This window comes from Sarcophilus harrisii, chromosome 6 (genome assembly GCF_902635505.1).
Source record: "Sarcophilus harrisii chromosome 6, mSarHar1.11, whole genome shotgun sequence".
In the NCBI taxonomy this organism is placed as follows: Eukaryota; Metazoa; Chordata; class Mammalia; order Dasyuromorphia; family Dasyuridae; genus Sarcophilus; species Sarcophilus harrisii.
Genome location: NC_045431.1, coordinates 164,353,396 through 164,365,568, shown reverse-complemented (window position 1 = coordinate 164,365,568; position 12,173 = coordinate 164,353,396). Strand labels below are relative to the sequence as shown.

Here is a 12,173-nt window from a genome sequence, read left to right as displayed (position 1 = left end):
TCAAGTGCCTCCTTCTATGCTTTTCCTGATTCTTTCTGCATCCTTTCCTTCCCAAGTCTTTTCTGCCAAAAGTGCCCTGTATTCATTCCATTATTGCTGATTTAGGTATGTACATGCTATTTCTCTGATCATAATGTCAGCTCCTTGAAGTCAGAAACCATTTCCTTTAGCTTAATAATCACAGCAATTATACAGCATTTCAAGATTTGCACAGCATTTTCTATACTTTATTTAACAAATATTTTATTAATTAATTCTCTAAGCCAGTTTCAAGTGAAGCCATCAGCATTAGTATATGTCAACTCAAAGAGATTACAAGGGGAAAAAACACATTACTTTAAAAGTAGTCACTCCAAATACTGCCCTTCCATTTTCATGTATAACTACTTAACCTTATAATTATATACTGGCACTACTCCTGATTGATAATTTGGTAAGGAAAAAAATTATTCATCACTTAAAACATAGAAGAGAAAGGTTACAGGGCTTGATTTGTTTCCTTCTTTCCCATCCCCCAATACTTACCTACACTAATGAAAAACATAGTGAGATATAGGATGCGAATGGAACGCCATCGACTCCTATAATGCTCTTCAGTTTCTATAACATCCCACTGACTAGATTTGTAGAAAAATGAGAAAATAACATTTATGTAACCACACATATGGACAAGAATGAAAGGGGGGTAGTGAGGTAAAATTTAACTATAGGAGAAACAATGAGGGGAATAAGTCTATCTGTCAACAAAGGGAATGTAGATTAGATGGATAGCCCATTCTAGGTTCGTTCATAGAAAGTAGGGACAGAGGAAATCACTGATTTGTGAAAGACCACTAACTGAGGAAATTCCCTCTACAGGTTAATTTAATTTACGAGATCAGCTACTCCTCTTCAACTTCAGGACTAGCTCTTAAATGACCCAGGCAAAGTGTTATCTAGAAAAGTCTGATTTATGAGCAAACCTAAGGTGGGATTCAAACTCAAATCTAACTTTTTCTACTATATCACAATGGAAGTTGTCACATAGAGAACAACTGGTGAGGATTCTCAGAACCATAGCAGAAGGCATGGTTATATAAATCAGAGGAGAAAATGGAAGGAGGGAAGAGGAGAAATTTCTATTTTAGAATCAGAATGGAGTTTGAAGCAATGGACAAACATCACAAAAATTAGCCAATGTATTAAATACCTACTATGAGTCAGGCTCTAAAGTAAGCACTAGAAATACAAAGAAATAAATGAAACAATAACAAGATTCTGTTAAAGGAAACAATTTGTATAAAAATAACTATATATAATAAACACAGGATAAGTTTAGGGGAGGTAAATGAACTGGTGCATTGCATAATTTTTTCCTCAGATATAAGATGGACTTGGTGATCTCTGAGGTTTTATAATTAAGCCCAGTATGATGGGGCCCCAGATCTCGGGTCAGAACACCCGGGTTTGAATTTGGCTCACTTCTCCTCACCTAGGTCATCTCATTTGAGCTTACTTTTTGGGTTTCTGTTCACCTGCTTTGTAACATGAGGTTATTAGGATAGATTTCTACAGGTGACATCTGATCTAATGTCAAGCAGCTTCAAAGAAATAGTAGGTAATAAATAAACAAATAAAATACACTAGTAGCCGAGTCTCATGGATTTTACCTCTTCCTTTTGTCCACCACAATAACTGAGGGCCTCATCCCCTGTCTTGTGAGCCACTGCAAGCAGCCTTGAGTCCCGGCTCTACTCTATCCCCTCTAATCCATCCTCCCATACAGGAAGTGAATTTCCTAAAGAACAGGTCTGACAGTAAATCTTTCTCCCAGCAAATCAAGGAGCTCTTAACTGCCTGTAGAATCAAATTCAAACTCCTGCATGGCTTTTGAAGCCCTTTACCCACATCTCCAACCTTAACAGTGGTTAATAAATATCTGTTCCCTTCCCTTCCTTGTATCTCATGAACTTAAAGGCAAGTCTCTTAAACTTCTCAAGGCTTCAATATGCTTCTCTATAAAATGAGAGGGCTGCTCTAGATGAGGGGTTTTGAAATAAGATCCAAAATTTGTTTTTAAAAATATTTTTAAAACTACTGAAATATAATTGGCTTCCTTTGCAATCCTATGAATTTCATTTATAAAGGCAGTTAGGTGGCACAGTAGCTAGAGTACAAGGTCAGGAGTCCAGCAGGCCTGAGTTCAAACCTAGTCTGAGATCCTAATTAACTGTGTGACTCCAGGCAAATCACTTTGATGAGGTTCAGTGCAGGGCAAGGAGTTGCCCTTCTGGGCAACTCCCTTCTGGTAGGGGCAGGTCTTTCGTAAATGAATTTACAAACCCGAAAAGTTAGACTGGCAAAAGAAATTTTTATTGGCACTTGGCATCGGGAAGTTAGCCTTTGCTAGGAAGAAAGACTTCCAAGTGGCAAGGTCCCGACAGAGAAGTAAAGGTCTAGCAGAGAAAGAGAAAATTTTTACCAGAGAAATCCAGACAGAGGTAAATAAGGTCCTGTTAGGGAAATAGAGGGAATAATATTGAAAAGAGAAAATCTTTTCAGCGGGGAGAGTAGTAGCTCTGCTAAGGAGAGAAAGGTTCCTTGGCATGATTCCTGCTTTTAGGTCCTCTGCAAAGAATTGGGCTGAAAGAAGCTTGTTATATGGGTAGCTCTAGGTGGGGGCTGGGAGTAGTTTGAGTTGAAATTAGAATAATCTAATTGAATGAGTGTCCCTGGACTACTCTCCAACTCAATAGAATTGGATGGAAATCTCTATCTCCAGCTAAGTAGGAGTGGTCCTGGACTCAACTAGTCCCACCCTAGATAACAGAACAAGTTTATCTTGATTCCCTGGGGTGGGTCTCTCAGGGGAGAGCTTCTCAAGCTTTCCCCTCAAAGTCTGGGGGAGAGAAGGGGAGAGAGAGAGAGAAAGAAAGTATGAGAGTTTTCGGGCTCTCCTCATCAACTTCATCCCTGTCTGCTTGTTTCCTCATCTATAAAATAGGGATAACGATAATATGTAGGGATTGTGAGGACCACATGAAATAATATTTGTAATGTTCCTCACAAAGCCTGGCACATAAGGGTGCTGAATAAATATTTGCTCCCCTTCCCTTCTTTATATTTTATGAACTTAAAAATATTATTCCAAGAAAGGGTATATAGGTTTATCAGACTTCCAAAAGGGCTTCATGACACAAAATAATCTAAATGAAAAGTTATGGTCCTTTCCAAATTTAATCTAGGATCCCCATAATACTGTAACACAGATCACAATCCATACAAAAACTTTTCATCTTATGTAATCTTTGTTCATAAATCCTTAGTGGAAGAGGAGCAAAAAAATAGAAGCTGCCTTTCTCCAGGCCTTCTAACAAATAGTAAGTTGGCCTCTGCTTTGTTGTGTTGAGCCACAGTTCCCTTTTGCTGTCCTGACTTGGTTTCCCTGAATTGTTCTGCTCAATTCTGTAACACCACTCCTCCCTCCTAATCATCATGATCCCAGCTCTTCCCTTCTTATCAGAATGTCTGGTGCCTCCCCCCATTCTGTCATTATTCTTTATCCCAACTTATCAGAATGTCTGGTCCCCCCCCCCCCCCACCTTGTCAGAACCAGACTGATAGTCTGCCCCTGCTCTCAGTGCTCTGACTCCACCCCTGCCTCAGTCTACCCCCTGGTAGCTTGGAGTCATGTGCATATATACTTCACTACACATTAGCTGCTGGATGCTTTGGACATTAGCCCTGGGGGCAGCATGCCCCCAGCACAATCTCTCCCTTTCAAATATATTAAAAACTGTTTAATCTCTATCTTGCCTCAGTTCCTCCAGCTTTACAGTTGCTGCCCCTATTCTTCCCACCAGGATGAGGTATTCCTGGTCTAGCAAAGCTCTCCAATGATCAAGCTTCCCTTCCCTACAACCTACCCTAACAAGGGCAGTTAATCCAGTGCATTTCCCTAAACTGGTGGGAAGAGAGTAAAAATTCACATATACATTGTATCTAGCCAGTCTCAGACTTCATATTGATGTGGGAAAGATTCCTTTCTAGATTCCCACCCCCTCCTAGTTAATAATGTAAATTACCCTTTGATTTACAAATCCTGGTCCCTTTGAATTCCAAAAGAAGATCCGGACCTGTCCCAGCCCCATCTGGATCTGAGCCAACTTTGGGACTACACCCAAAAGCCCTTTGAGCTAAGTCTCCTATTATAAAAGGGCCATGCTAGGAACCCCTCTTTGCAGAGATTCCAAACATGGTAGCCATGTGAGGACTCTCTGTCCACTGGACTCTCTGTCCGGTGCCCTCCTTATCTCTCCCTTCACCTATCTCCTACTTCTAAACTCAATAATAAATCTCTTTTATCAATCTAGCTCTCGGGCTAATAAATGCTTTTATTGGAGACTCGGGCCGCTACCAGATCTCATTTACCGCCGGATCCTTGCGCCGAATCCAAGGGGGTTACAGGGGAGCTTTGCTTGACTTCCTGTACCCCAAACCTGCCACTAGACCTTAACTAAACCATAATTTCATTTAGGTACCCCAAATCTAGACCTCAACAATATGACCATTACTAATGAAATTGGAGTTCAGTCAGCATCCTACCCTCTGGGCAGCTACAATCGTTTCCTCCCCTCCCAGTTCTTGTTCTCTTTGGGTAGTGACCAAATCAATTCAACTGCCAGCTCCTGGAATGGGGAATAAATGTCTGCCCTATAGTTCTGTTCATTTAATTATTTTTTGTCCCACTTCTCGTATATAATGCTTACTGATGCTCACCATTGGTCTCCAACCTTATTCCCTGAACTCTCTTCTCCAGCCCCCCACTTCTCTATGTTTTCATGTCTCTATTATAAAAGCTCCTAGAAAGAAGGGATCTATTAGGTGGATGGAGGGAGAAATCTCCTCCCCTCTACAGGTCTTTTAACCTTAGGGCTTTCACCTGACTTCCTTTTTCCACTGAATTTCTTGGCTCAACACCTTTCCTGACCACAGATCTTTAATGATTTCCTCTGTGCCACTTTTTGCATGCAAGTCTTATTTGTGACCCTCACATGGTTCCCACTGCCTTCATTAAACAAAAGAACCGGTGAAGAATCCAAATTGTACCAATGAATGAATCATAGGTATACAGAATGAATGAGAAAATAAAAAGATGAGTTTTGGTTTGGAGGAACAGCCTGGGAACACTGAAAGTGTTGTTCAATTCCTCAACTGTAATTCAATCTGCTATATTCTCGCTTAACTTTGCTTAGTTCTCAATGCATTCTCTGTTGGTGTTCAATATAGCCGTCGCCTAATGGATTACATTCAACATTCAATGGATTGGATATATATTCCTGTGCATGTGGTAATATACAGAAAACCTCAAATGACATTGATAAACATTTTAACTAAGGATAGATCTCATCTTCAGATTTAAGAAAAGAAAATCAGGAAGATGTAGAAACTCTACAGTGACAGCAATGAGAGCTGAAAAGGAAAACCCCCCCAGGAAAAAACCACAAAACACCCACATAAAAACCCAGATTCATATCAAAAGCAGTAAGAATCTGAGGTTGTTATTGTGTTAAAGAGCAATGGACCCTAGGGCATAATTGTGTTACAAAGAACAGAATCAAAAATGACAAAAGATGAGAATGGGTCATTAAAGAAAAAGGTGAAATAGTACCTTTCAGTTTAAGAAGGCAGTGGAGTATATTCTGTTTTGGAAATCTTTTAAAGCAAAGTAGTTTAAAATTTTTTTAATACAATGCTTAAAAGCCTTCATCTGCCAAGAAAACTCACATATCTAGAATTGTTCAATGAGTTTTCAGCCACGTCTGACTCTTCATGATCCCATTTAGTTTTCTTGGCAGATGATGAAGTGGTTTGCTATCTCCTTCTTTACTTTTACTGATGAGGAACCTGAAGGCAAAAGGGTAAATGACTTGCCCAGGGTCACATAATTAAGTGTCTGAAGTTGGATTTGTACTTGGGTCTTCCTGCCTCCAGGCCAGGCACTCTATCCACTGTGCCATCCAGCTGTGTCTCTAACTTGAAAAGCATTTTCCAAAATTCTGAGATGGGTGAAGTCTTAATTCGATTTAATTGCTTCACTATATTTGTTCCAGATATGTGAGGATGTGATTGTGCTAATATATTTTTAAAGTAACACATATCAATTTAAATGTGATATGATTATAAATAACTCAAGGAAAAAATCATTTTCACAGGATAACAGTAAGTAGTGTGACATGATACAGGTTCAAATATGTAAAATTACAACTAGTCTTCATTGCATCCAGAGAAATGGCCTTTTCCAGGGAAATTCCGTGAAGTATAAAAAAAGAACATTTTGCCATTTCTATCAGGCTGTTTTATGTGCTGGGATTCTGATGGCCAAGATTCAAAAACAATATGGTGGGTTGGTTCATACTAATAAACCGCTAGCATCGAGATGGGGTGTGGCTCCCAGAGAGAATGTAGCAATAACTCTAAGGTCCCTTAGCCAAGGGAGTCACAGTAGTTCTATAAATATTGCTGGCAGTTGGATGACAATCTGTTGGTCAGTAATAACAAACGTTTCTGAGACAATAGTCTCACACTACCTAAGTGACAATTCAATAATGGAGTACATACTGAAGGAGATTTTCTCTTTTAAGGATTTTTAGAGTTTTTGGGGTCCGCTCTTCAATTATACCTCTAAGCCATGAAATTAGCATATCAGTGATAAGAAGCACCTGCTCTTTTGTTGTGCCAAAGTTCCGTATTAATCTGGTGACCCAGTTTCTCCAATTGTCCTATTTAGTTACTCTGCCTCAGGTTATAACCGTTCCCTCTTAATGTTCGATGAGATAAAGGTCTACCTCAGTTGCTCAGCCCCAAATCATTCCCACTTACATGATTGATGAGATAAAGGTTTTATATCGTTAGGTTATAGACATTCCTTCTTAATGTTTGAAAGGATAAAGGTTTATTAATTTTAGATGTCATTAGAATATCAGTAACCTCCCTCCATGGTGTCATCCTAGGGGCCTCCCCCCGCATTAGGTTATCTCCACCCAGGTACCTCCCCCATTATGTCATTGTTCTTGTCAGCCTATAAAAAGCTTGCCTTCTGATACTTGAGGGCTGGACTCTTTGAAATGATAGTCTCCTCCAGGCCTGGGACCAACATGGATCTATTGGTCCCAGTATATCTCTCCATTTAATAAACTATTGAATTGGTCTCTAATCTCCGTCTTGCTCATTTTCTCCGCCATTATACTTTGCCCTAAAAACTTATCTTCCCGTTCGGGATTCCTAGCTAAATTCTTCTGGAACGTATCTCACTTTAGTAGTCCTTACATTTATAATTAACTATGCCCCTAACTTTGAGATGGGCCTACGCCTGCAAATTCTTTTGAGTCACTTCACAACACCGGTCAGGAACTCCAAACTTTTTGGTGTCTCCTTTCAACTCCAACAATCTCTACTGTGTAAACATTCTTTGTATTTAATAAATCAAAATGTGAATGATGCAGCACGGCCAAGTTTTCATCTTTTAATGTGGCCTTTTTCACCTGGAAACTGACAAGATTCTACTTGGGCTTTGACAACTGCCTGCCTTTATTAGTTGGGGTTGGTGAGCTTGTTTCCATCCGCTTCCTCCTCCTCCTCATGCAGAGGCAGAAAACAAAAGAGGAAAGAACCCAACATATTTATTTATGGCAACACTCCTTGGTGGTGGCAAAAAAAATTCGAAACTGCCCCCCCATCCACGGGGCAATAGCTGAATATCTGAATGTGTATTAAGTGACTAACTTCTGCACAACTAAGAAATAGGGGGAAATTGGGGAAACCTGTGACTATTTCTACGGAACGGAGGGACACTGAAGCTAGCAAAACCAGAAAAACACTTGCACGATATTATCATAAGGAGAAAAATTCTGGTCATTGCAACGACCAACTATGATTCCAGAGACTAACTAGAAACAACAGCCAGCATTTATAAATTACATATTACGTTGTTACATGCTATGCATAACGCACTTGTATGTGATAAAAAACTACACGTATATCTGCGCTAAGATTTGGGAAACGATCTCATTGGTTAAAAGGGAAAGTGTCCCCACTTTACAGATGAGGAAACTGAGGCAAGGCGCCGCGCCTCGTCCAGGTCTGCATTTAACTGCATTCTGACTCGGGCTGCTCTGCTCCAGGTGGTGGACTGCCGGCACCGAACGCTACACAACCCTTTGCGAACGTCACCGCGCAGAGGCTGGCTCTGTGCGATGGCCCATCCTTTGCTGTCAGAGAAAACTAAATCTTGTTCATGGAAATGGATGACCGAAGCTGCCTCCAGGCCAGGCCCGACTCGTCCTTCAAGTAGACAAAGTTCAAGCACTCCGTCCCCTGACTCCGTTTCCCTGCGTGTAAAAGGAGCAGAGAGACAGAAGGCGCCGCCACCCCCAGCTCTTGGGCCCTGGCTCACCTGCTCCCCGGGTCCTGCTCGCCCAGCAAAGGCTGCCGCTCCTCTGCGGTTCCGCGGGCGGCCATGACGAACTCGGGACCCCCAACTCGGAGCTGGACCCCCTACTCTAAGCCTAAGGAGGAGGCGGAGAAAGCGCAGGTTCGGAGCCGACTCTCGCGAGACTTCGAGACCCTTCTTCAGCCGGCGCCCTTCGCTTTTTTTTTTCTTTCTTTTTTTTTTTTTTTTTTTTTTTTTTTTTTTCCGCGACGCCGGGGCGCGTGCGCAGCAGGGTGAAGTAGGCAGCCGAAGCTTGCCTTGCTTAGGGTTTAGGGCGCGTGCGCACGAAGATGGGCCTGGCTTTAGAGCCCAGCCTTCTCCCCACCCCCTCCACCCACCCCGTGACTCTTCCTTGGCAGCCCGCCAGATGGCGGCGCCACCAAATACTAGATGGAAAATCGGCAGGGTCCAAACGGACACTCGCCCCACCCCCGGCCTGGACCGCAGTCTCCTCCCACTATGGTGGGCGGGTACGGCAGGTGGGCTTGAGAGGAGGAGCCCCAGACTGGGGACTTAGGCGGCCGTAGGGCTGTTTGGGGGGCCCCGGGCTTCCGGCCCTCGGTGAGTGGGGGAAGGGGCGAAGTACGGGCACGCGCCTGGGGCAGGAGGGGAGGAGAAGGGCGAGCGCGCGCGCGCGCGCCTGGGGCAGTATGGGGAGAAGGGCGAGCGCGCGCCTGGGGCAGTATGGGGAGAAGGGCGAGCGCGCGCGCGCGCGCCTGGGGCAGTATGGGGAGAAGGGTACGTGCCGGATGGCGCGCGCCGTCCTTGCAGGGGGCTGGAGAGAGAAAGAGGAAGGGGCTTTCCCTGGATCCCGAGGCTTCGAGGCCACGCTGCACTTCTTGCTGCCTAGGTGACCTTGGGTAAGTCACTTCTTTCTGGGTCTCAGTTTGCTCCTGTGGGAGATGGGGAAAGCAGGGCGCCGGAGAGGAGCGCGTCTCTGGAGCTTCTTGCAGCGGCCGGTCTCAAACCCGTGTCCCCGGGACCCCGGCCTGGGTCATGGGAAGCATATCTGCTCGCCCAGGGGTTACTTTTGTAGTGTTTGTTTTGTTACCTGGGGGGTCGCTCTCGCCCCCGAGAAGGGGCAGCCCCGCGCGGGGCCCGATTCGCCCCGCTCCATCCACGCGCCCCTGCTTCCTAAGTCCGACCCTGCGCTTGGGGAGCGAGAGGAGGCCGCTCCTTCGGGGTCGTCCTGCGTTCCCGGGATGCCCGGGGGGAGGCGGATGGAGACTTCAGGGGGGACGCGAGTATCGGCGAAAGAGAGAGGGCGGGCGGCCGCGGAGCGGTCGGGTCTGCATCTGCCTACAGGCAGTAGGGAGCCGCTGCATCTTCCTGAGCTGCAGAGGATGCGCGCACGTTTGTGCGGGGCAAAGAGAAATTCAACAGCCGCCTTATAGATGAATCTTCTTGTGTCTGTTTTATGACCGGCTAGCATTCGGCCCCTTCACCAATCACTTCCTGCTCCGGGACTGACCTTTTTGGCTTCTTTTTCCATCCCAACTAAAATCTCGCCTTCTTCAGTAAGCCTTCCTCAATCCCGCGTTAATTCTAGTGCCTTCCTATAATCATTTACTACCCTGCAGATACCTTCCTTTGTATACATCTGTCTGCATGTCGAGTCCTCCCCGCCCCCTTAGGTTCTAAATTCTTTGAAGATTGAGGCTATCTTTTACCTCTTTTTTTCCCCTGCCCCATAAAAAGTGCTTAATTGATGTTTCTTTTTGATCGGTTCATTGAAATTAAAATGAATTTTCCAGCCATCAGAGGAGTTTTAATGAGATTAATCCCCACTGTGGTATATATTGACCTCGCTATTCATGCAAAGTTCTCAGACCCAGAAACTGCCTATCAAAGCTAGCCGAGGCAGATGCTTTAGTGTTGGACACATTTTATAACTCAAATCTGAAATTGGGTTTCGACTCCAGATGAGGGCCACTGAACATGGGGGGATTCGGGAAAAAAATTGGCAACAATGAAAAATGTTAGAAATCTCAAAAAAAATCTTTTTTTTTCTCCTGAGGCAATTGGAGTTAAGTGACTTGCTCAGGGTCACACAGCTAGGAATTGTTTAAGTGTCTGAGACCAGATTTGAACTTAGGTCCTCCTGACTAAAGGGCTGGTGAAGATTTAATTCTTTATGTAAAAATTAAACAAACATATCCATCTCATTAGTAAGAAAGTTTGCTTTCTTTATTAGATGGTGAAATTATACGTATATTTAAAAATTTCGTCAAAATAAATTATTTTTTTAAAATGGGTTTTATTTCTAAGTGGTTCAGAATCTTTGTTCTTTGTGATTGTGGTTTGAGGTGAGGAGATGATGGTAAGCACCAAAAGTTGGGGTTCGGTGTGTGAAGAATTCACAGTTCTTTTTGGCAAAAAGCAGATTTATTTGAGGAACAGATTCCAGACAAAATGAATTCAAAAGGAAGCCATGAGTTTGGGACCTATTTTTAGTTGCAGGTTAAATCCTGAGAAGGACTTAGCACATTGAAAAAGTGAGTTAGCTATAACTGGGGTTGGTAAGCATATTGGAGTTAGGACAGATACCACATGCCATGAGTCAGGTGGTAAGGAGAAAGTCACCAAGAGGCGGAGTGCCACAGTAAACTGACCGGAGGAAGGCAGCAGCTATGGAATGGCCAATAAGATTTTTCAAAGAAAATTTAACTTCAGGGATATGACTCTGCTTCCTGACTGGATCTGGCCAGGTGACTCTGCCTGAGACCTATTGCAAGGGTGGGTCTCAGGAATTTGACATAACTTGGATTACTGATCTTCCAAAGGGTCGGACCTTGGAGCTAAACTGATCTCTATCTGTACCTTCTCCCTGCCAGCCTCAGGGATTAATTTTTATCAATTCCTCTGCTAACCACGCCTAACATTGAAGACCTTATCCTTTCTGGTAAGCCCCTCCTATCCAGCTATTTATTGTAGGATGTCTTGCAAATGAACTTGTCCAGTCTACAAGATCATTTTAGAGGTCATTCCCTGCTGGATGTGCACAGGAAATAAATAGGATGTTTTGTTTTGTTTTTTTCAGACTTAGCTTTGGGAATAATCCTTTTTTTTTTTTTTTTTTTTTTTTTTGGTTTGTTTTTATTTGTAGTCAGGGAGCCAAAGAAGTGCTTAAGTGCATCTATCTTTCTTCCTCCTTTCTCCACTGGAGACTTCTTTACCTGTGCTGCTTCATCCCTGATCTAGATTATTTGCTAGTGCTGTTTGGTTTATAGTTTTCTTAGAGTTCTCCATATTAATGAAGTCATAGTGCTGGTGGTTCAAAAAAGTAAATTGAAACAATCCCTCAGTTGTTTCACTAGAAAATTTAAGTGCTGTGTTTTTTCATGTTATTGTGATGGCCACAAAAGATACAGCAATCAGAAGAATATGAAAAAGAGGATTCTGTTAAATGTTTTCTTTGAGGCCATAAATTTGTACTGTGATTTTACTGAAAACTCAAGCTCCTTTTTATTCATGACATGTTCTCTTAGTCAATAAACATTTATTAATTTAAAAAGATTTTTTTTTCTTTTTGCTGAAGAAGTCGGGATTAAGTGACTTGCCCAGGGTCATACAGTTGGGAAGTGTTAAGTGTCTAAGATGAGATTTGAACTCAGGTCCCCCGGACTCCAGGGCTGGTGGTCTAGCCATTGACTCATCCACCTACCCGGCAATAAACATTTATTAAGTGCCTACTTTATGCTTA

At 43.1% G+C, this 12,173-nt stretch overlaps 2 protein-coding genes across 6 annotated transcripts in view; one reads left to right on the top strand and one right to left on the bottom strand.

The window, feature by feature from the left end:
• Positions 1 to 8,770, bottom strand: part of MFSD8 (major facilitator superfamily domain containing 8) — a 28,930-nt gene extending 20,160 nt beyond the window's left edge. Inside the window, exons 1-2 of the mRNA XM_003772753.4 lie at positions 8,435 to 8,770; positions 526 to 617 (exon numbers count right to left, since the gene is read on the bottom strand). Coding sequence (XP_003772801.1) covers positions 526 to 617; positions 8,435 to 8,499 — 157 coding nt within the window. The 5' untranslated portion in view covers positions 8,500 to 8,770. The remainder of the gene's footprint in view (positions 1 to 525; positions 618 to 8,434) is intronic.
• Positions 8,771 to 8,802: 32 nt separating this feature from the next.
• Positions 8,803 to 12,173, top strand: part of ABHD18 (abhydrolase domain containing 18) — a 47,423-nt gene continuing 44,052 nt past the window's right edge. For 2 of the 5 annotated variants that reach the window (XM_031942908.1, XM_031942906.1), the window contains exon 1: positions 8,803 to 8,949. In XM_031942908.1, coding sequence (XP_031798768.1) covers positions 8,838 to 8,949 — 112 coding nt within the window. In that variant the 5' untranslated portion in view covers positions 8,803 to 8,837. Of the gene's footprint in view, positions 9,032 to 9,192; positions 9,331 to 10,644; positions 11,373 to 12,173 lie in introns of those variants that run through there. The other 3 variants (XM_003772758.4, XM_012551884.3, XM_023505621.2) reach the window with 3 other exon arrangements.